General features: G+C 46.9%; 1 protein-coding gene across 1 annotated transcript in view; it reads right to left on the minus strand.

The window, feature by feature from the left end:
- The window catches only part of LOC117521863 (endothelin receptor type B-like), a 21,778-nt gene continuing 304 nt past the window's right edge, over nucleotides 1-21,474 (minus strand). The window contains exons 2-8 of the mRNA XM_034183215.1: nucleotides 20,974-21,458; nucleotides 16,991-17,103; nucleotides 16,606-16,810; nucleotides 16,297-16,446; nucleotides 6,595-6,728; nucleotides 1,271-1,379; nucleotides 1-1,155 (exon numbers count right to left, since the gene is read on the minus strand). Of these exons, the coding sequence (XP_034039106.1) occupies nucleotides 1,021-1,155; nucleotides 1,271-1,379; nucleotides 6,595-6,728; nucleotides 16,297-16,446; nucleotides 16,606-16,810; nucleotides 16,991-17,103; nucleotides 20,974-21,381 (1,254 nt within the window). The 5' untranslated portion in view covers nucleotides 21,382-21,458 and the 3' untranslated portion in view covers nucleotides 1-1,020. The remainder of the gene's footprint in view (nucleotides 1,156-1,270; nucleotides 1,380-6,594; nucleotides 6,729-16,296; nucleotides 16,447-16,605; nucleotides 16,811-16,990; nucleotides 17,104-20,973; nucleotides 21,459-21,474) is intronic.

Here is a 21,474-nt window from a genome sequence, read left to right on the forward strand (position 1 = left end):
GCTGAATTACACATACACCAGAGTTTTGTACAATTCTGATGTGATTGTTACAGACGTGAAATCACTGTATATTTAACATAACTGGGTTCAGTTCACTGCAAATCTAAATCTTCAGTTTGCAGAGTATTGCAAACAGGTCCTGCGTTCACATTTTGGCAGACTATGGTAGTTGGTAAACTGAATGTTTCATTTGTTTCACTGAATGTAAAATGACTTATTTTGTTACAAATACCCAGGTTTGTATCAAATAAATGGGAATGTGTTGCATGACATTATAGATATGGCACATTGCAATCAGAGTTGCCAGAGTTTCTTAATTCTTAATTGTTCCTGTTAGCTTTGGACAAGGTCAATATAGTCAATATAAGGTAGGAGATATGTAGCAAGGCGCAATCCAGATTGAAATATGTTCCTATTACTTTTGCTACTGGGCATTCCTCTTTGGCTAACGGTAGAACATAAGTCTTGTGAGTGGGGAGTCTGGAATTTGAAGCCCAAAGAATGTTCTCTTGGTTACCACTGGTGTGAACAGGACGTGTTTGTTGACCATGTTGTCCCAGTTGCAGGCCAAAAGTTCTTCATGATTAAATGTGCCTGTTACCTCGGGAAGAGGTGAATGTGCCCTCTCTTGTGGCTTTCTGGTGGTGGTGTTGAACTACTTAATGGCCTGACTTTATATTGGAATATTTTTACTTTTGTGTTGGAATGTTTGCTCAGTATATATACACATTAGTTAGTGCACTTCGCCTGCACTCATTCCTCCATATTTGGAATCATTTACAACATTTTTTGAAGTTTGACACATCTCACATTGTTGTCAAAGGAAACAGCATTTGACATGCACTTGAGTGTTTTGGTGCACTCCTTAAAAGCCAGCATTATTATTTGTAGGGTTGTGAAGGTGAGCACCAATGGCACAAAGTTGAAGGTCACTTATTGTTCTAGATGAGGCAGCGTAAGAATGACAGTTTGTCATCTTTTTAAAATTTCTGTCACCATTGCTGACTTTTATGCAGATGTTCATGCAGTGGAAGACTTGTTGGTCAGACGGGAGTTGCTCTGGTCAGATGCTCGATCTGTGATTTTGAGCTTCATGCATGACTGTTTCTCCTCCAGCAACATCTCCGTGGGTAGACACCAACAGCACAGGCAGGACTAGAGCAGGAGGAGCAGCAATGAAAGGTAACGTTAGACCTCAACCTAGAAAAAACACATACTGTACAGTACTGAGGAAGTGCGACTAGTACAGTGATGGTCATGTTCAGCGTACCCTGAAGCAGCTCTTGAAGCGCTTGCTGACCAAGTAGAGGGCAATGGGGTTGATACAGGAGTTGACAGATGCCATGTTGATGCCAATGTAGTCCAACACCAAAAAGAAACTGGAACATGTGCAGACATGTATTAATGTTTCATCCCTTTATCCTGAAGAATGATTCATTCTAGACTAGTCTACTGTGGATATGCAGGTGTACTGACCCAGTTTTACTTATGAGTTCAATACCAACTGAGAACATTAAAGATCAAGATGACACCTTCAGTTTTTCATCATTAAAGCACAAGTTCAATTGTTCACAACCCTAGTCATACTAAATTTAATCCAGCCTCAGAGTGCACAGCATTACAGTTTTGTTGTAAGCATTATGATTTCACCACACAATGTTACAATATCTTGCATAGTCATTGCAATATGAACATTTATTAGATATTTGTGTTTGCAGGCACATAGGGACAAAACTGTGTGCCTGTGTGGGTAATGTGAGGTCAGTTGTTTTTGACTCCAGTCATTTGCTGGCCAGGCTCTATAGTTCCTGAAGACCGAAGGCATGAAAAGTATGGGATTCTGGATGACGTGTTATGGTTGACCCGGGAACAAAGAAATAGGGCCCAAAGTGCAGACAACTTGGAGACAGGATGGTTTTTAGTTTATTTTAGGTGATATGCAGGCGGGTTTTGGCTGGAGTGGTCTGATAATGGTGGACAGGAACAGTTGGGCTGTACAAGCAGAGGAGTCGAATATGGGTGGACGAGGCGTGGCAGATCTGAAGCACAGAGAGAGCAGGTAAGCAGATGTTTCAGGAAGATAAACATAAAAAAATACAAAACATGAAAAAACTTAAGAGTTGAGGCCTATATATCTGTACCACAATGGAGACTGAAAGATCTGGCAGCGTCTGGATGTCTGCACCTCTGTTAAATCCTGCAGTGACTTGATTGCAGATTGGTTGCAGGTGCACAGACACAGCAGCTGCAGAGGATCAGATGGGCAGGCTGGAGGGGGGAACATAGAGTACCTGCCCAGCAACACAGAGACAGACGTAAACAAACGTGACACACCAGGGAGGGAAGATGACAAGACAGACAAGGAAAGGCAAAGCCTGAACCCTAACAGTACCTCCCCACCAGTGGGAGCCCCCCAGCAACTCAGCAGGTGAATGGGAGCAATAAAACTCACTCACCACCTGGGGGTCCAGAATGAAGGAACTAGCAACCCGCAACCCAAGACTGCTCCTCTGGCCCAGCCCTCCCAGTCAACCAGATATTGGAGTTTCCTACCATGCTGATGGACAGAGAAAGCTGGATGGCCATTGACAAGCCAGGTAGGTGGAGTGAGCACAGCCAGAGGCCACAGAGGACTGTCGATAAACAGTTTGAGATGGGAAACATAGAAAGAAGGGTGAATCGACAAAGCACTGGGGAGCCTCAACCTGGCAACAGCAAGGCTGACAGTTGTGTCAATAGCAAAAGGACCAAGGAAATGAACAGTGCAGGCAGCAACAAAGGCATGGGTGTCTGAGTCCATAGTGGGCCACCAGAAGCATCTTTTGAACAGTGAGAGAGTACTATTCACCCCAGGATGGCAGGAGAACCATGAAGCATGTAGGACCCACCCACTGCAGGACCTGTGAATGGACAGAATCTGGGACAGACAGACAGTTAGGGGGACTGGTTCCTGGATCTGAGTGCCGCTGATTCACTCTCACCACTGACCCAGTCTCCCAGGTTATAGCTGCTACCATACAATTAGCAGGGAGTATAGTGTCTGGACCACAGTTATTGTCTTCCATCATGTGTTGGTGTGAGAGGGCATCCTGTTTCACATTACAGGAACCAGATTGGTGAGGGTGAAGTTGAATCTGCTGTAAAACAGGGCCCAATGGGCTTGGTGTGGGTTCAGTCTCTTAGCTAGTTGAAGCCAGCTTTAACAGTCAAGGTGGAAGATTCAAGGTGCTGAGACAAAACTACCCCAATTCTCATGTCGGTTGCTTCCACTTCCACAGCAAATTGCAGAAGTGGGTCTGGCTGCACCAGAACAGGTGCAGAGATGAAAAGAGTCTTTAATTCACGGAAAGCAACCTCAGTCTCAGGAGTCCAAAAGAATGGAATTGAAGAGGAGGCAAGTCTGATCAGTGGTGCAGCAACATGGCTGAAATCCTTAATGAACCTCCTCTAGTAATTAGCAAGAGCCAGGAATATCTGAAGCTATTTCCTGGTGGTGGGTTGTGGCCATTAAGTAACCGCTCTGACTTTTCCTGGATCTGTCTTCACCTGCCCACTCTCAATAATGAATCCCAGAAAACTCACGGAGCAAGAGTGGAATTCACAGTTCTCCACTTTGACAGTTTATTTCCAGTGAGGTGCTGTAGAACCTGATGGACCTGGGAGATGAGTTCTGACTGAGTCTTCAAAAAAAATCAGAATGTCATCAAGACAGACGAAGACAGAAGGTTTGAGGAAAACTCTCAACACATCATTCACCAGGGCCTGGAGAACAGTAGGTGCATTTGTCAGACCAAAAGGCATCACCAAATATTCAAAATGATCCAGCTTTGTGTTGAAGGCAGTCTTCCATTTGTCTCCTTCCTTTATGTGAACCAGGTGGTAGGCGTTCATTAGATCCAGCTTTGTGAATATGGCTGCACCTTGGAGAGGTTCAAAAGCTGAAGCGAGTAATGACAGGGGATGCTTATTTTTTTTACTGTGATGTTGTTCAACCCTCAGACGTCAATGCAGGGGCGTAGGGTCTTACCCTTCTTAGCCACAAAGAAGAAACCGGCACCAAGAGGGGAGGAGCAAGGGTGGATTAGGCCAGCTGCCATAGACTGTGTGATTATATACTGTTATCCATGGCCTCTCTTTCGGGTCAACACAGGTTATACAAGCAACTGGAAAGCAAGGGGGCACCACGCAGGAGATTGATGGCACAGTTGTACAGTTTGTGAGGAGGCAGAGAAAGAGCAAGATCTTTACCCTAAACCTCAAGGTCATGATACTCAGCTGGTACAGAAGATAAATTTGGAGGCAAAGGACTGGGTAAAACAACAGCACCCTCTGTGGGAGATAAAGCAAACTGCAAACAGAGTGGTAAAATGAATTCCAACTTATAATTCATCCAGCAGATCAATCAGTGTGGGTGTTATGACACTTTAACCAAAGATATCTCAGCAGCAATGGTGTCTTTGGAGCAGAAATCACATTGAACCTGATTGTTTCTCTGTGATTTCCGGAGAGGACCAGAGTAATGGGTTCAGTTTGTTGGGTGATACAGACCAGCAATCTTCCATCCAGGGCAATGACAGTGAGCGCTCCTTTCAAAGGTGTCAAGGCTATTCCACACTGAATAGCTACTTCATGATTCAGAAAGTTTTCCTCAGCACCAGATTCCACTTAAGCTAAAAGTGGCAAGGTGAGTTGGTTACCACAGATTGTGGCTTGTATTAGTAATTGTGGTTTAAATGGGGAGGAAGGCTGTCTGGCCCACCAGCACCCCCACTTCTACCGATGGGCCCTGTCTTTTGGCTGAATGGAGCAAGTTGCCAGAAAGTGGCTTGTTTGGCCGCAATAAAAGCAGTCACCCGCCCTGATTCTATGAAGATGCTCCTCTGGAGTCAGATGGGCACACCCCAACTGCATGGGCTTCTTCTCAGGAGATGAAACAGTGACGCTGACAGATGAATTCACAGCTGGCTGGACTCTTGTGAGAGCTGAAGGCAGAGAACGAGAAGTACATAGTTGCTGAGAACGTCCGGCTCTTTCTGCATGATGTTCACATAAACGATTGTCAATCTTAATGGCAAGAGAAACCAAAGAACACAGGTCAGCAGGTTTATCTCGGGTGGCCATCTCATCCTTCATTTGTTCGCTTAAACCTTTGACAAACATTCCTGTAAAGCCTCCTCATTCCACTTGGCATCCACAGAATAAGTCCAAAAATCAACAGAGGAGTCGAATATGGGTGGACCAACCATGGCAGATCTGAACACAGAAAGAACAGGTTTAGATCTGTAGTATAGTTGGCCGATTGATATCCTTATATTTCTTGTTCAGGTAAGTAGAAGTTTCAGGAAGACAAACATCAAAAATTCAAAACATGAAAAAACTTCAGAGATGAGGCCTAGATGTCAGTACCATAATAGAGTCTGAAAGATTTGGCAGTGCCTGGATGTCTGGATGTCTGAACCTCACTCAAATCCTGCAGTGGCTTGATTGCAGATTGGTTGCAGGTGAGCAGACACAGCAGCTGCAGAGGATCAGATGGGCAGACCGGAAGAGGGAACACAGCGTTCCCACACAGCAACAGAGACAGACTTAGACAAACATGACACACCAGGGAGGGAAAACGACAAGACACATAAGGAAAGGGGAACACAAAGCCTGAACCCTAACATGACGGACCATCAGAAAACATAAAACTACTGTAATTACTGTCTATTCATGTTTAATATTCAGTGTTTCTCCAAAGGTATTACAGACCTGAGTGTCTGCTAGATTAAAGAGAATCCCAGCCAGGCCAGAAATATTTTGTTCAAGAATGCCAATGAAAAATAATGCCCAACATCCATTAGAGGTGGGCGATACCGGGAATTTTGGTGTGGTTCCAATACCAAGTAAATACAGGCCCAGTATCACCGATACTGATACTTTTTCATATTTAAGCTTCATAGATCCAAAGGCTCCAAAAGACCTAGGATAGAATTTTGCCAAACATTGTACGTGACAACAAAATACTTTATTATCACAATCATCATTTTTGTTTAAAAAATATCACTCAACACAACTTAAAATCTTCTGAGGTAGAGGGCTGACAAACCGTGTTGTGTGACACAGCGCAGCGCTGTTCTTACAGACAGAGAGTAGACTTTGATGAATCTACGTGCGCAGCAGTCAGTGCATGCGGGAAAGGAAAAAAAGCTTGAGTATCGATCTTTTTACACGAGGATTGTTCAATATCAATACCAGCATTGGTATCGATATTATCGATATTGGGATTGATCTGCTGTGCAAATCACTTCCATCTGTGTGCTTCATTATGCATCTTCCGGTCTTTGGTACTTATGTCATGCATGAAACCGGCCCGTGGTACAAAAAAAGGTTGGGAACCGCTAATTTAGAGCTCTAGTGTAGTTGGCCTATTGATGCCCTTGTATTATTCCCTGTTCAGAAATTTGTCAAAAAGTCTTTGGATGCAATTGCATATTACAATCAGCAATTTCATAACAATGTTTTAATATGACCAAGGTTGATTCTCTGACTCTATAGTTTACTGTGTTCTAGCTCATATCTTATGCTTTATGGGACATGGGTTTCCTTCCCTACCTGAGCAGTTCACAGCGGTTTGGGTCTTTTTCATCGTAGATGGTGAGTTTCAGGATACGACTAAGGTGGAGGGGCAGCCAGCACAGAGCGAAGACCAGCACCAGACAGAACACAGTCCTAGCTACTTCTCTCCGCTGCATGAGGGCACACACACACACACACACACACACACACACACACACACACACACACACACACACACACACACACACACACACACACACACACACACACACACACACACACACACACACACACGAGTGATTACAATACTACAATGATTGGGCAGTGGGATCAAAAGTATCACAAATTCTGAAATCACTTTCCTGCCTCGCGGGAAGGGTGTGTGTGCGTGTGTGTGTATATAAAAAATGATGCACACAGTCCAGAATTTTCAGAGAAATATTAAACGGTATCAAACTTTTTTTTTAAAATCAGATTGCAGATTTGATCATTGATGTGTTGTCTATATGATCTTTGGTGATTTGACTGCTAAATATCTTTTTTGAATAAATTTGGGCCAGCTACATATGTGGCCTTAGATCTGATATAAAACTGAGATGTATCTGGTGAGAAGATTCAGATCTGATCCAGGTGTTGTGTGGGCCGCTGAAGAGGAGGTACTGCTGGCCCACCACCACCGGAGGGCGCCCTGCCTGGAGTGCGGGCTCCAGGCACCAGAGGGCGCCGCCGCCTCACGGGAGCAGCCTCGGTGACAGCTGTCGCCCATCACCTGAGACAGCTGACGGCAATCATCAGTGGGGTATATCAGCAGGACGGCATCTCCACCTCATTGCCGAGATATCGTTCTACCTGGAAGGTAATATTCTCAGCTGACTGCTTGACAGTAACCTTTTGTGACTTTTGTGAGTGATAACAGACCTTTTTTTCCAACGAGAGGTGGAGGTAGCTTTCCTGCCGTGTGGATTACTGGGTGCAAACGCGCCCACCTTTAATTGTGTTTTTGTTCCTCGCCAGCAGTACCAGGTCCGACACGCGGAGGCAGTGGCCACCTGGGAGTTCGGGACTTGGCGGCTCCAGTATACCCGGGGTCCTGTGGCGGAGGAAGCCGTGTGGTACCGGTCTTACCTTGGAGAGGCGTCTCCTATCTTCGAGCCTGCCCACACGACACTTTTGTAAATTGACTGTTGTCCATTTCTGTGATTGGTTGTATTCGTTGTGCACATTCACAACAGTAAAGCGTTGTTATTTGACTTACTCCATTGTCCGTTCATTTGCGCCCCCTGTTGTGGGTCCGTGTTCCTACACTTTCCCAACAGGATATCTCGGCCAGCGTCATGGATCCCGAGGGGCGTCAACCGGCTGTTGAACGGCCAATGGAAGAACAAGGCGCACAGGCGTTCGCAGGAGGGGTAATCGGTGAGTTGCAGCGGATCCTCACCGCTTTCACGACTCGGTTAGATTTGATGGCCGAGCAGAACGCCCTCCTGAACCGCAGGGTGGAGGCTCTCGCCGCGCAGGTGGAAGCCGCTGCGGCTCTCCCTCCCGTAGACCCTGTGCGTGACAGCGACGTTCCACTGGTTGTCCAACGACCCCCCCCACCATCCTCTGAAGCATACATAAGCCCCCCAGAGCCGTACGGAGGCTGTGTGGAGACGTGCGCGGATTTCCTTATGCAGTGTTCGCTCGTCTTCGCACAGCGTCCCGTCATGTACGCGACCGACGCTAGCAAGGTAGCTTATGTGATAAATCTGCTTCGTGGTGAGGCACGCGCTTGGGCTACAGCGCTCTGGGAGCAAAAGTCACGGCTCCTTCAGACATATGATGGGTTTGTGAGGGAGCTCAGAACAGTGTTCGATCACCCTAATAGAGGAGAGACCGCTTCAGCCGTGCTGCTGTCAATGAGACAGGGGCGCCGGAGCGCAGCTGCCTATGCAGTCGACTTCCGCATCGCGGCTGCGAGGTCCGGCTGGAATAGCACTGCCCTCCGCGCCGCCTTCGTAAACGGACTGTCATTGGTCCTCAAGGAGCACCTGGTGGCTAAGGACGAACCGCGGGATTTGGATGGGCTTATCGATCTTGTCATACGATTAGACAATCGGTTAAATGAGCGCCGTCGGGAACGAGACGAAGGGCGTGGCCAGGCACGCGTCGTCCCTCTCCCTTCCGGTTCCGACCGCGTTCTGCCCTCCCCACGCTCCACGGCCCCTGCGCTCCGTGCGATCACAGCTCCCCCTGCTGACGAAGCTATGGACACGAGTAGGGCAACATTTAGGGCACCGGTCACACAAAGGAGGCTGGCCCGCGGAGCGTGTTTTGTTTGTGGCTCGATTGAGCATCAGGTACGAGACTGCCCCGAACGGTTAAACACCAACGCCCGCCCCTAGACACTGGGCTAGGGGGGGGGCCGAGACGTTCACGTGGGACACACCCACATCGCCACACGACTCCCAGTTACAATCCTTTATGAGGATTTAACCCTGAAGGCCCCAGCACTGGTGGACACGGGCTCAGAAGGGAATTTGCTTGATAGCAAATGGGCCAGGGAGATAGGGTTCCCTCTGGTGGCGCTTACCTCGCCTGTGCAGGTACGGGCACTAGATGGCTCCCTACTCCCTCCAATCACCCACAAGACACCACCAGTAACTCTGGTGGTGTCGGGGAATCACCGGGAGGAGATCGAGTTTTTTGTAACTCCGGCCACCTCCCGTGTGATTTTAGGTTTTCCCTGGATGTTGAAGCACAATCCCCGGATCGATTGGCCGTCCGGGGTAGTGGTCCAGTGGAGCGAGACCTGCCATCGGGTATGTTTAGGTTCCTCGGTTCCTCCCGGTTCCCAGGCCAGGGAGGAGGTCAGAGCCCCGCCCAATCTAGGGACGGTGCCGGTGCAGTACCATGACCTTGCGGAGGTGTTCAGCAAGGATCTGGCACTCACCCTTCCCCCGCACCGCCCGTATGATTGTGCCATTGATTTGGTTCCAGGCGTTGAGTTCCCGTCCAGCAGGCTGTACAACCTCTCACGACCTGAACGCGAATCAATGGAGACCTACATCCGGGACTCTTTGGCTGCCGGGTTGATCCGGAATTCCACCTCCCCGATGGGTGCGGGTTTCTTTTTTGTGGGGAAAAAGGATGGCGGATTACGTCCATGCATTGATTACAGGGGGCTGAACGAAATCACGGTTCGTAACCGATACCCCTTACCCTTGTTGGATTCGGTGTTCACGCCCCTGCATGGAGCCAAGATATTCACCAAGCTTGATCTTAGGAATGCGTATCACCTGGTTCGGATCCGGAAGGGAGACGAGTGGAAGACGGCATTTAACACCCCGTTAGGTCATTTTGAGTACCTGGTCATGCCGTTCGGTCTTACAAATGCTCCCGCGACGTTCCAAGCATTGGTTAATGATGTCTTGCGGGACTTCCTGCACCGATTCGTCTTCGTATATTTAGACGACATACTCATCTTTTCTCCGGATCCTGAGACCCATGTCCGACATGTACGTCAGGTCCTGCAGCGGTTATTGGAGAACCGGCTGTTTGTTAAGGGCGAGAAGTGTGAGTTTCACCGCACTTCTTTGTCCTTCCTGGGGTTCATCATCTCCCCCGACTCCGTCGCTCCTGATCCGGCCAAGGTTGCAGCGGTGAGAGACTGGCCCCAACCCACAAGCCGTAGGAAGCTGCAACAGTTCCTCGGCTTTGCGAATTTCTACAGGAGGTTCATTAAGGGCTACAGCCAGGTTGCTAGCCCCCTGACAGCCCTGACCTCACCAAAAGTCCCCTTCACCTGGTCGGATCGTTGCGATGCCGCGTTCAAGGAGTTGAAACGGCGCTTCTCGTCTGCACCCGTTCTGGTGCAGCCCGATCCTAGCCGCCAGTTAGTGGTTGAAGTGGACGCCTCGGACTCAGGGATAGGAGCTGTGCTGTCCCAGAGTGGGAAGACCGATAAGGTCCTTCATCCGTGTGCCTATTTTTCCCGCAGGTTGACCCCGGCTGAACGGAACTATGACGTCGGCAACCGAGAACTCCTAGCGGTGAAAGAGGCTCTTGAAGAGTGGAGACACCTGTTGGAGGGAACGTCCGTGCCGTTCACGGTTTTCACTGACCACCGGAACCTGGAATATATCAGGACCGCCAAGCGGCTGAATCCCAGGCAAGCCCGCTGGTCACTGTTCTTCGGCCGTTTTGACTTCCGCATCACCTACCGGCCCGGGACCAAGAACCAGAAGTCGGATGCCTTGTCCCGGGTACATGAAGACGAGGTCAAAGCGGAGTTGTCGGATCCACCGGAACCCATCATCCCGGAGTCCACTATCGTGGCCACCCTCACCTGGGACGTAGAGAGAACCGTCCGGGAGGCCCTGGCACGAAGCCCGGACCCCGGGACTGGACCAAAGAACAGACTGTACGTCCCACCAGAGGCTAGGGCTGCAGTCCTGGACTTCTGTCACGGCTCCAAGCTCTCCTGTCATCCAGGGGTGCGAAGAACCGTGGCAGTTGTCCGGCAGCGCTTCTGGTGGGCGTCCCTGGAGGCCGACGTCCGGGACTACATCCAGGCCTGTACCACCTGTGCCAGGGGCAAGGCCGACCATCGCAAGGCTCCGGGACTGCTACAGCCGCTGCCCGTGCCTCATCGCCCCTGGTCCCACATCGGCCTGGATTTTGTCACGGGCCTCCCGCCGTCCCAGGGCAACACCGTGATCCTCACGATAGTGGACCGATTCTCCAAGGCGGCCCACTTCGTGGCCCTCCCGAAGCTCCCAACGGCCCAGGAGACAGCGGACCTCCTGGTCCACCACGTCGTCCGCCTGCATGGGATACCATCAGACATCGTCTCCGATCGCGGTCCCCAGTTCTCCTCGCATGTCTGGAGGAGCTTTTGCCGGGAGCTGGGGGCCACGGTCAGTCTCTCGTCCGGGTATCACCCCCAGACCAACGGGCAAGCAGAGCGGGCCAATCAAGAAATGGAGCAAACACTGCGTTGTGTGACAGCCGCGCACCCGGCGGCCTGGAGTACTCATCTGGCCTGGATCGAGTACGCCCACAACAGTCAAGTGTCATCAGCCACCGGCCTCTCGCCCTTTGAGGTGTGTTTGGGGTATCAGCCCCCGTTGTTCCCGGTGGTTGAGGGAGAGGTCGGTGTGCCCTCGGTCCAGGCCCACCTGCGGAGGTGCCGTCGGGTGTGGCGTGCCGCCCGTTCTGCTTTGTTGAGGGCCCGGATGAGGGCGAAGACCCATGCAGACCGGCAGCGGACCCCGGCCCCTACGTATCGCCCCGGGCAGGAAGTGTGGTTGTCCACAAAGGACATCCCACTACAAGTGGCCTCCCCCAAACTACAGGACAGGTACATAGGACCGTTTAAAATCCTCAAGGTCATCAATCCCGCCGCAGTGAGGCTTCAGCTTCCAGCCTCACTGCGGATCCATCCAGTGTTCCATGTGTCGAAAATCAAGCCCCATCACACCTCGCCCCTCTGTACACCCGGTCCGGCGCCACCTCCTGCCCGGATCATCGATGGCGAGCCGGCTTGGACAGTGCACCGGTTGTTGGACGTCCGACGGATGGGCCGGGGCTTTCAATATCTGGTGGACTGGGAGGGGTACGGCCCTGAAGAACGCTCCTGGGTGAAGAGGAGCTTCATCCTGGACCCGGCCCTCCTGGCCGACTTCTACCGTCGCCACCCGGACAAGCCCGGTCGGGCGCCAGGAGGCGCCCGTTGAGGGGGGGGTCCTGTTGTGTGGGCCGCTGAAGAGGAGGTACTGCTGGCCCACCACCACCAGAGGGCGCCCTGCCTGGAGTGCGGGCTCCAGGCACCAGAGGGCGCCGCCGCCTCACGGGAGCAGCCTCGGTGACAGCTGTCGCCCATCACCTGAGACAGCTGACGGCAATCATCAGTGGGGTATATCAGCAGGACGGCATCTCCACCTCATTGCCGAGATATCGTTCTACCTGGAAGGTGATATTCTCAGCTGACTGCTTGACAGTAACCTTTTGTGACTTTTGTGAGTGATAACAGACCTTTTTTTCCAACGAGAGGTGGAGGTAGCTTTCCTGCCGTGTGGATTACTGGGTGCAAACGCGCCCACCTTTAATTGTGTTTTTGTTCCTCGCCAGCAGTACCAGGTCCGACACGCGGAGGCAGTGGCCACCTGGGAGTTCGGGACTTGGCGGCTCCAGTATACCCGGGGTCCTGTGGCGGAGGAAGCCGTGTGGTACCGGTCTTACCTTGGAGAGGCGTCTCCTATCTTCGAGCCTGCCCACACGACACTTTTGTAAATTGACTGTTGTCCATTTCTGTGATTGGTTGTATTCGTTGTGCACATTCACAACAGTAAAGCGTTGTTATTTGACTTACTCCATTGTCCGTTCATTTGCGCCCCCTGTTGTGGGTCCGTGTTCCTACACTTTCCCAACACCAGGATCAGGTTCAGGTCAGTTCTGAAGACAGATCAGATAAAAAAAACCACCTACCACCTACCACCTCATCTTCATTTTTCTTTTTTGTTTTTAAGTGAGTGCTGTGAAGTGGAGAAGTATAACAGGAAGATGGGAGGAAAAACCCAAAGAAGAGATGTGAAGGAACAAATTCTCCCCAAAGAACCTGTAGAACCGGAAACTAAGACCAGCAAAGTCAAAAGTCCTTCTGAAGGAGGAGATGGAAGCTCTAAAGAATGCTATTGAGAAAAATCAGGCAGCTATGAGGGCAGAGTTTGGAGAGAACCTGCAGGCCAAGGAGGCAGAAAACCAGAAGAAGCTGGAAGCCCTCAAGGCCGAGTGGAAGGAAGAAGTGAAGCAGGAAGAAGCCAGACACCAACAACAGCTGGAAGACCAGAAGGCCAGATTCAAGAAAGAAAGTGAGCCCAAAAGGGTGAAATCCTGGATTTATGTTGTCAGTGGAGTTTGAGTTGTTGCTGTTTTTTTTTTAATCTGCAATGATTCTGACAAATTAAGCACCAGATGTGACTGATGAATGGAACATCTGCAGAAGAAGAAGACAAAGTCAAGACTGGACACTGTAATCTTTACAAATAAATGTAAATACATATATGTACAATGTCACCCAGTCACAGTCTTATTTATGCATTTATTTATAAAAAAATAAACAAAAAATTGTTTGAGTTCTCCTGCAATTTATCAGAAAATATTGACCTTTTTGATCAGCTTTATACAATCATTTTATTTTTGACTGTTTATTGTACAACTTCAGTGAATTTTTAATAGGGTTAAGGTAGAAAAACAATCATATTTTATGTAATAATAAAATTTGAAATATTTTGACTTTATAAGTTAGATTTCTTAGTGATCCTTTGGTGGAGAAAATTAAATCAAATGCTATATTTCAGTGTACATCATTGTTTGGACACACACACACACACACACACACACACACACACACACACACACACACACACACACACACACACACACACACACACACACACACACACACACACACACACACATCACTGTATGCTCACGTCATTTTATTTTTGGAGCAAAACAGCTGTAGTAATATTTTAGACCTGGTACTCTTGCACTGTATGTTTCATAGGCAAAAGTGTTGGTAATGCTTAAATAACTACTTGTAAAACATTTACAGAGCATTCTTTTACAACTCGTTTACAAATCCCAGCACTAATGTCACCTTATCACATCTAAATTCCACTTCACATATTGTAAACAAAATGCTCCTATCTTTTTTCAATTCCAGTCATGTTTATATATGCATATATATATATACGAGGTCTGTCAATAAAGTAACGTACCTTTTTATTTTTTTCAAAAACTATATGGATTTGAATCACGTGCGATTACATGAGCCAACCTTGAACCCTCGTGCGCATGCGTGAGTTTTTTCACGCCTGTCGGTTACGTCATTCGCCTGTGGGCAGGCTTTGAGTGAGGAGTGGTCAGGACATTCCACTGTTAAAGATTTTGTAATGAAAGAAGTGCGGACGGGTCCGCGCGTCGGCACCCAGCCGGCGCCGCGCGGCGGCACAGGAAAAACACCTCCGTGTTGATAACCATTTGTAAAAACCAGGCGGCTTTTGATGGCTTTCAGTTGAGTGAGTATCTGAGAAATTGTTTAACAGCTGGACATGTTCCAACTTGTCCTTAAGGCTTCCAACGGAGGTGTTTTTCCTGTGCCGCCGCGCTGCGCCGGCTGTGTCCCAACGCGTGGACCCGTCCGCACTTTCTTTCATTACAAAATCTCCTTTAACAGTGGAATGTCCGGATAAACTGCTGATCCCGACCTCTCCTGAAAGTTCTCTGTTCTCTCACGACGTCCTGGGTCAACAGAGGCTTAAATTTTGGAAGTTTTCAGCTCGAAACAGGCAGACAGCAGCGGCTCAGAGTGCGTCGCGACGTCCCGCTCCGTGGGCAGTCCTTAAAGTGACAGCATCATGCCATAATCTCTCATCAGCCATTAAAATTTTCACCGAAAACCAGTTGAACTTCTCAAATGGTGTCCACTTCGATGTGCCTCACAGTTTTTGAAAAACATTTGATCAAGCAAAGCGCCAGTCTTTCAGGAAGTTCTCAGACAGAGAGAGATTGCGACGGGAGGGGTGGACCACTCCTCACTCAAAGCCTGCCCACAGGCGAATGACGTAACCGACAGGCGTGAAAAAACTCTCACATGCCCACGAGGGTTCAAGCTTGTCTGATGTAATCACACGTGATTCAAATCCATATAGTTTTTGAAAAAAATAAAAAGGTCCGATACTTTTCTAACAGACCTCGTATGTGTGTATATATATATGTGTGTGTGTGTGTATATGTATATGTATGTGTGTATGTATTTGTATATATGTGTGTGTGTGTGTGTGTATTCTATTTCTACCTCAGTTTCTTATCTTATTGTACTGTTACAAGTATTATTATTATTGCTCATTCTTGCACACTCTGTTTGATGCACATTTTCCTCTACTCGCACCCATCTTGTGTGTTTTTAAGAGCTGACGTAACATGTGAATTTCTCCACTATGAGACCAATAAAGTCTTATCTTATCTTCTTTTTTATTAGCTACTCATTGTAAAGAACACAAATAGATGGATCAATAATTATTAATAACAAAATATGTAATGTCTTTATAAAACATTTATAAATGATTTTTAATTCTCTATAAACCATTCAAGAAAAGTTGATCGTTAACAGTTCATCATTTACAAACATAAAATCAGATATTATTCACCAAAGTATTTTAACACGTCAACAGGTGAGGCTGTATATTGTAATTGTATTTGTATCAATTTGTGAATATGCTTAAAAATGGTCTTGTCATATCTTCAATATCAAAGCATATTTAAAGCACATGTCTGTAGGTGGTCTGACAGTAATTCTGCAAAAGTTCTCTTAAATATTTTGGAGGGGGTGTGGCCTGTGGAGGGGCGGCAGATGATGTGCAGCAGTGGTGTGGTGCAAACCGCTTGTGCTGCATGAGCACTTGTTCAGCTTTGATCTTTCATTTGGGGAGGCGATGACCTGCCAGCGGTGGCTATTGGCCAGAGGATCTTTGGTTTGAGTTCCTGTCAGACACAAAACACTCTAATGTGTCCTTGGTCAAAGTCCCCAAGTTGCTCCCGTCCAGCACTGCACACCTCGCCAATGACTAGTTGTCAAATTTGAAAGTAAAGACACGTCATCATTTATGAAGTTGAAATATATTTTTAAACACTTTGTCAGATTTGGTATGTTCCTGCCTTTGCCAAGTCAGATTCCTCTGTCGGTTCACCCACCTGTTTGAGGTGGTCGCTTTGAGCGATCTGCACACCATTCTTCTTTCTCAGCATCTCACAGGACATCAGAGTATAGAAAATAGCTGTACAGACTAATGGCAGGCAAAAATATGCACCGAACAGCCACCAGTCCTTTGCAGACTTATAAAACTGCAGCAGAAACACAAGAAGCCCTGGATTATGTTCTGCAATCTCCGCTGTCAAAGGGCATGATGTTGTACATTTGCATACATGTTTGCATTATGTGCAGCTGTGGCACCACTCCTCACCCACACGACTTAACTTTAGAACATCTACGTGTTAGTTCACCTTCATGAACTGTGTTTTCTGCATGGGATGCAGCAAACAGATTCTCAGATGTTCTCCTTTGTAGTCCATAGTGATCATATCAAAGGCGATCGCCTCTGGAACAGCTAGGATGATGGACAATATCCAGATGAGCGCTATAGCGATTGCCATCCACTTTGGAACACCGATTCCTTTGATGCGGCTCCAGGAGGCCACGGCACGATATCTGAAACAACCGTTGATAATACAGTCAATCAGTTCATTAAATCATCAAGTAGTGAGTCGGTCAAAGGTAAATGTCCTGACAAATCATTTAATTTTGGGGCGGTATTAAATGAAAATGAAATAATACAGTAAAGACCAAAAAGCAAAAAGAAAGGTAGGAGTGAATTTGAAGTAGTCACACCTGTCAATACTCAGGGCACACAGACTGAGCACTGTGATCCCCACTGAGGCCTTCTGCACAAATGGCACCATCTTACACAGAGTTACCCCAAAAGGCCAGTCCTCCGCTAGAAGCTGGAGACACACAATGGGGGAGAGATGGCTGAGATAATCCAAATCTAGAAGAGAAGCACATTTGGCAGCATGTTTCTGGCAAGCAGACATGCTTGACCTTGAATGCAATGGTCCCTCTGAAGTAGAGGTGTCGACGTCACTGCTGTTTTAACAATAGAATAAAAGTGTTCCATTTGCATTCATCCTCTTAAAAAAAGTGATCCTGATGTTAACCAAGTTCAGATAATAACAATAGAGTGGTTTCAAAACATTTCAGTAGTCTTAGGATTTTATTCACATTTTAATATTTGTATGTCATGCAAAACAAAAAAAGATTGATATAAATTATAAATTAAAACTACCAAAGCTAAAATAATGATTCCAATTTTTAAGCACAAGTATAACAAACGTAAATTAAACACTTTTACAGCCAGTGTTCTTTAGATAAGTCAGTGGATGATACATGAGCATTTCCAAATCACTCATTATGTCTTGAACCTATTTTACAGCTAACATTAAGAAATGCAGACAGCATAGTATGGTACGGTAAACCTGTCTGCAGTAGGAAGCTTTCAAACAGTGAGTGAGGGAAGCTGCCAAGACACCCATGGCAACACTGAAGGAGTCATACGCTTCTTTGTCTATAATGGGAGAGACTGAATTCCAGAGAGGACAAATTTCATTGTATATAGGTAAAAAAAAACTTCTTTTTCCTCTTCTGCTCCCTCAGCAGTGTCTTAGCTTCTTTTTATGGTTTAAGCCCTAGTCACATGGCACTAACAAAAGACAACGAAGCCCAAACGAAACAAGAAACCTGGACTTATGTTGACTTGTACCCCATAATGGCAATGTGAATTTTTTTTAATTAAAAAAACCTAAGAAATCACATATACGTAAGTCTTCACAGTGTTTGCCATGAAACTCAAAATTGAGCTCAGGTGCATCCTGTTTCCACTGATCATCCTTGAGATGTTTCTACAGCTTAATTGGAGTCCACCTTGGGTAAATTCAGTTGTTTGGACATGATTTGGAAAGACACACACCTGTCTACATATAAGGTCTCACAGTTGACATTGCATGTCAGAGCACAAACCAAGCATGAAATCAAAGGAATTGTTTGTAGACCTCAAAGACAGGATTGTCTCGAGGCAGAAATCTGGAGAAGGGTACAGAAGCATTTCTGCTGTTTTGAAGGTTGCAATGAGCACAGTGGCCTCCATCAACCATAAATGGAAGACGTTTGGAACCACCATGACTCTTCCTAGAGCCCGTCTAAACTGACCGATCAGTGGAGAAGGGCCTTAGTCAGGGAGGTGATCGAGTACCCGATGATCACTCTGTCAGAGTTACAGCATTCCTTTGTGGAGAGAGGAGAACCTGTCAGAAGGACAGCTACTGTATCTCTGCAGCAATCCACCAATCAGGCCTGTATGGTAGAGTGGCCAGAAGGAAGCCACTCCTTAGTAAAAGGCACATAGCAGCCCACCTGGAGTTTGTCAAAAGGCACCAGAAGGACTCGCAGACCATGATAAACAAAATTCTCTGGTCTGATGAGACAAAGATTGAACTAGAAGTCATGTTTGGAGGATACCAGGCACCATCCCTACAGTAAACCATGGTGGTGGCAGCATCATGATGTGGGGATGTTTTTCAGCGGCAGGAACTGGGAGACTAGTCAGGATTGAGGGAAAGATGAATGCAGCAATGTACAGAGACATCTTGGATGAAAACCTGCTCCAGAGCGCTTGACATGAATGACGTGGCGCGTAATATTGACATGTTCTATAAACAAACTGCATGCATGCACATATCATTGAATGTCTGTCAACTTATCAAAACAAACGTGACACCAAAGAGGTTATATGTAAGACCCACCTGCCTTGTAGTCATTACGAAGCTGGTGGAGTAGCGATTTCTCATCCCTGCTTAGCAAATATTCTGCAATATCCACAGTTTCAGACCCTGCACTTCGTCTAACCATCCGTCAGTTGCCTTCAAGGGGTCAGAAATTTGTTTGTCTCCAACTATCAACAAGGACTGGTCATTTTCGACAGCAGCTCTCTCTTCCTCCTTTGTCAGCACCAACGGTAGGTTCGGTACCGATGCAGCACACGCAAGGGCAGCCAGCTCTTCTTTCCATTTCTCTCTACTGCCGTACGCAGTCCTGGTTGTAACAGGCAATCCGCGGAGCTTACAAAAATGCTTTAAATCGTCAAATTTCCAGTGGTTGAAATGGTCCAAATCATAGCACTCCTCGCTGCTTTCTGCCGTCTTTGAATGTGGATTGGTAGCCAAAAAATTTAGCGTACCCATAATGCACCGCGCGGCCCGAGATGCGCACTTCGCTTGCAGTATAGTCACTTGCAGGAGCAGTTGGTCAGCCGACCTGAGAGACTGACTAGATACATAGGCTGAAGAAGCCCAGAGGAGCTACACCATGGAGAGACTTAAAAACAAACAAGAATTTTAAAATGAACTCTAAAATGAACCGGCAACCAGTGAAGTGTAGCCAGGACAGGAGTCATATGCTCCCTCATTTGAACTCCTGTCAAAGCTGCGCCGCAGCATTCTGCTTGACAAGGTTTCCCAAAGTAATCCCTTGCCCATGTCATTATATCAGCTAGTGACGAATAACAGAGTTCAGCTTAGACTTGCACCCTTGCCCTTTACACACTGAATTTCCTTCAAATTCCTTGAATGATTTAATGATATTATGCACTATAGAGGGGTAAATATGCAAATCCCTTCCAATCTTTTCTTTCAGGAAAATAGTTTTTAACTATTCAATAATTTTATCACACACTTGTTGACAAACTAGAGATCCTCTGCCCATCTTTGCACTTCAGAGTCTCAGCCTTTTGTGGATGCTGCTTTTGTACTAAATCATGATTACAATGAGCTGTTGGCATCACCAGTTTGAAACAACATCATTAAATTGCCTCCATCCCAACTATTTTTTGGAATGCGTTGCCAACCTGAAATGCAGAAACTGATGAATATTAACAAATAAAATGACCACACAAAATATGAAATATCTTTGGTTCATATTGTCTGCAATGAAACAGAAGTTAAAGTAAATGAAAGAATCACTGTTTTTATTTGTTTATTTTTATTTTTACCTTTTGCTTTACGTATGGGGCCTGGAGACTGCCAGCTTGAGAACCCTGCTTTCAACCTTTTCTGCTTCATTTCAGGTTCAACTTTCTTAACTTTTCTGTGAACCACATGGAGGTGCCTGACTGACATCAAGGTGATTCGAGCCAAGAACTGCAAATGCTGTTGGAGAGCCTGCTGTGAACACAATGTTTCATATTTGCTTTGAACCAGTGAGTGGAATGTGTAGATCTATTGGAATCATATGTAGACCTCTATCTCCATGTGCCACATCGTCTCTGCTCCGGTATGCAACTGAAATCAGTTTGTTTTAACATGCTTGGCCCTTTGCTCAAATATACACACTCTGTTGGTTCTTCCTCATGTTACACAAACACACTCATGCACACACACACAGAAAGAGTCCATCAGATAATAACATACCAGAGACCAGAGGGGCTCAAGAGAAGCTCAGAACCCAGCAGAGTAATAACATCTAAAAACTACTTCAAATCCCCTTTAGGTGTGTGTATGTGTGCACAAATTTTCTCCTGCATGCATGTTGGAAAGGGTGGAATAATTTCAAGTCCCACATGCAACAAAGTAATCACTCAAACTTTCAAAGTTTACCTAATTTTCCAGTGACGTTTGCATAGATATTAGGAATTCACCACAAAATCATTTAAATGACTAAAAATACAAATATCACGATGCACCATGGGAGCACAGTAGAATTTCTTTAAAGCCCTATTTATTTTTGTTTGTTTTAGATCACCTGACACTGAAACATTGGCTTACCTTGTAAACATTAATCGGAATGCCGATGATGATGTGCAGCAAGTCTCCAAGTGCCAGACTGCCGATCAGGATGTTTGGTCCGTTACGCATGCACTTATTCTTGTAGATGATTCTCAGCAGAGTCGAGTTGCCGATTATCCCGACAACAAACACCAGGCACGACACCACCGTGTTGATGTACTTGAATGTGTCTCGGATTTCTGTGGGCCCGGTGCACATGGGCGGCAGCCAGCGACGCGGCATGGTGATGTTAGGCCTTACTGGATCTACTCTCTCGATGAGCCCGTGTCTCTGGGTGGCAGTGAGAAGTTCCTGTGGCAGTTGTTTCTTTGGCTCTATCTGTCCACTGACCACAAGGAATTGACCCACCAAGAGGAGTAACTCCACGTAGAGGAGATGCATTTTCATCTTCAAATTAGGTTTGAATATGGCTTTAATCCAACAGGGCTACCCCAGATCCTGTGAGTGCACCTGAGACACCAGAGCTGTAAAATGGATGAT

The sequence above is a fragment of the Thalassophryne amazonica genome, chromosome 12, assembly GCF_902500255.1.
Source record: "Thalassophryne amazonica chromosome 12, fThaAma1.1, whole genome shotgun sequence".
Taxonomy (NCBI): Eukaryota; Metazoa; Chordata; class Actinopteri; order Batrachoidiformes; family Batrachoididae; genus Thalassophryne; species Thalassophryne amazonica.